Genomic DNA, 2,173 nt, shown 5'->3' with positions numbered 1-2,173 from the left:
AGGAGGAAGGGAAGAGGGGGAGAGGAGAAAGAAAAAAGAGAGAGAGAGAGAGAGAGAGAGAGAGAGGAAGAAAAGAAAGATCATGTAACGTAGGTACGAGGATGTCAATTGACAAATCCATAAAAATGTGAACAAATAATTTTATACTGTTTAAAAATGTTTTAATTATTTAGAAAAAAATTAAAACATTTTAATTAAATTATATACATGTGTAAAAATCGTATAAAGTTTTTAGACAACAATTACTGAAATAAATGTTAACAATAAAAGCATTGGGACCTTGAAAACTACCATTTCTAGGCCTGTTATAGGAATTTAGTGGGTGATTGATATTGTTTATTTGAAATAAGTTATACTTTTCTATAAAAGCATTTATCAACTTATTATAAGTCATAAAGATTTAACTTCTTCAAAAATTCTTTGTTATCGGTTTGACACCGGTATAAGTTGTTTATCCAAACACTCAAAAATGCTTATTACCGGTATTACACCTGAATAAGTCAATAAGTAGTTTTTATAAGCAATCCCACATACCCCTTAATAGTAGAGTAGTTGATTTTTACATCAAAACATAAACACAAGTGATTATATCATATCCATCGATCCATCGATGAGTCTTGAAAATCATAATCAAAACCAGATAAAAATAAAACACGATTTTACATAGCAGCAAGTGTTTCTGAAGCATTGGACGAAGTGGTAGCAACATGAGTGTTGCGTTTGTTGGATGCCATTGAACATACGTCTTTTTTTTCGTCTTGATTCATTTGTTTTTCTCTACAATCTAAACTGCAAAATGCACTGTCCCCCCTGCATCAATCATACATAAAACACTCATCACTTCAACTTCATTTCATTTTAACCTTTTTAGCTAACCGTGGGTTTCCGGACCAACTCATACGAACCGATTCATCTACAAATCCATGGCCACAAGGGGTTTATCGAGCGCGTCTAGATTCAAACACAGATAAGCCTCTTGTGACTTAACAGTGTTCCATAATCCAAGTGGTTATCATGACGTATTTATGCTTTATCACATCTTTAATCTAACTTAAAGACCCCAAATAAAATCCCAACAAATTTAGAGTTCATATAATCTTTGTACGAATTGAAGGGTTTCTTTGGAAGTGAACCATGTTATGAATCTGGTATATGTATGTATGTATGTATGTATATGGAGTTGGATGGTACCTGTACATGAAGATGTCACGGCCGGGGATGAGGCGGCGTTTGCAGAGGTGACAAGCTCTCAAGAAATGAGCTGTTTCCATGAAGTCAGCGGAATTACGGCGGTGGATCTTGGAAGCGACGGTGGCTGAAAGGAACCGGTGATCAAGAGTGGTGGCATCGGTGGATATGGGTGGGGAAGGGTGATCATGTGGTGTCTGAGAGTTGTCAACGACGGTCTTCTGGTTGAGATCCAAGGTGAATTCGGTCATGCTGGTGGTCCTCTTCATCGGAGGCCGTTGTCTCTTACCCAACAACATGATGGTATGGTTAGAGAGAGAGAGAGAGAGAGAGAGAGAGAGAAGGGTTTTTAGAGAGAGAGAGAGGAGGGCGGCGGCGGTGGTGGTGGTGGTGGTGGAGGATGAGTGAGAGTATGGGGAAGTGGAAGATAATAGAGGGAGCCAAAAAGCAAGGAGAGAATCTCGGCCGTTGCGTTTATCTTCGGGATCCTTTACATTATATGGCACAAGTCTACGTCATCCGCCACTTTTTATTTTATTTAATAATTAATAATAAGAGGGTATTGGTATTAGTATTAGTATTAATTTTTATTTCAATTAATAAAAATTAGTTTATTCATAATTTGATTATGATTTTAAACAGTATCATCAAATATAAAAATTTGAAGAGAGCGACTACTACACCTACCAACACTTCCTTGACTACATTTATCACTTATTTCTTTATTACAAATCGGAGATGTTATCATTTCAATATATATATATATATATATATTAGAAGAGTATTCGTGCAATGCAGTGAGACACATCTCAATTTTAATGTTCTATTTTATTATTTGTCTTTGTCGATGTTATAATACGATTTCATGTGTTTTTAAGAAAACAGTAATGATTTTATTTTTCAATAAAATATAAATTTGAAAATATCATAAAAATCTGAAAAAATATATCAATGTTAATATCAAATCATAAATGTTCTCATTTTT

At 34.7% G+C, this 2,173-nt stretch overlaps 1 protein-coding gene across 1 annotated transcript; it reads right to left on the bottom strand.

The window, feature by feature from the left end:
• Positions 1–496: 496 nt before the first annotated feature.
• On the bottom strand, positions 497–1,551 carry LOC112510243. The gene is made up of 2 exons (XM_025115584.1): positions 1,192–1,551; positions 497–810 (listed from the first exon to the last, which is right to left on the bottom strand). Exons 1-2 carry the CDS (start codon positions 1,485–1,487, stop codon positions 660–662), a joined length of 447 nt encoding a protein of 148 aa, XP_024971352.1. The 5' UTR covers positions 1,488–1,551; the 3' UTR covers positions 497–659.
• Positions 1,552–2,173: the final 622 nt, after the last annotated feature.

Source organism: Cynara cardunculus (assembly GCF_001531365.2).
Source record: "Cynara cardunculus var. scolymus isolate 2C chromosome LG 3, CcrdV1, whole genome shotgun sequence".
NCBI lineage: Eukaryota > Viridiplantae > Streptophyta > Magnoliopsida > Asterales > Asteraceae > Cynara > Cynara cardunculus.
The sequence above is the reverse complement of the archived record's forward strand: the minus strand, read 5'-3'. Positions and strand labels throughout refer to the sequence as shown.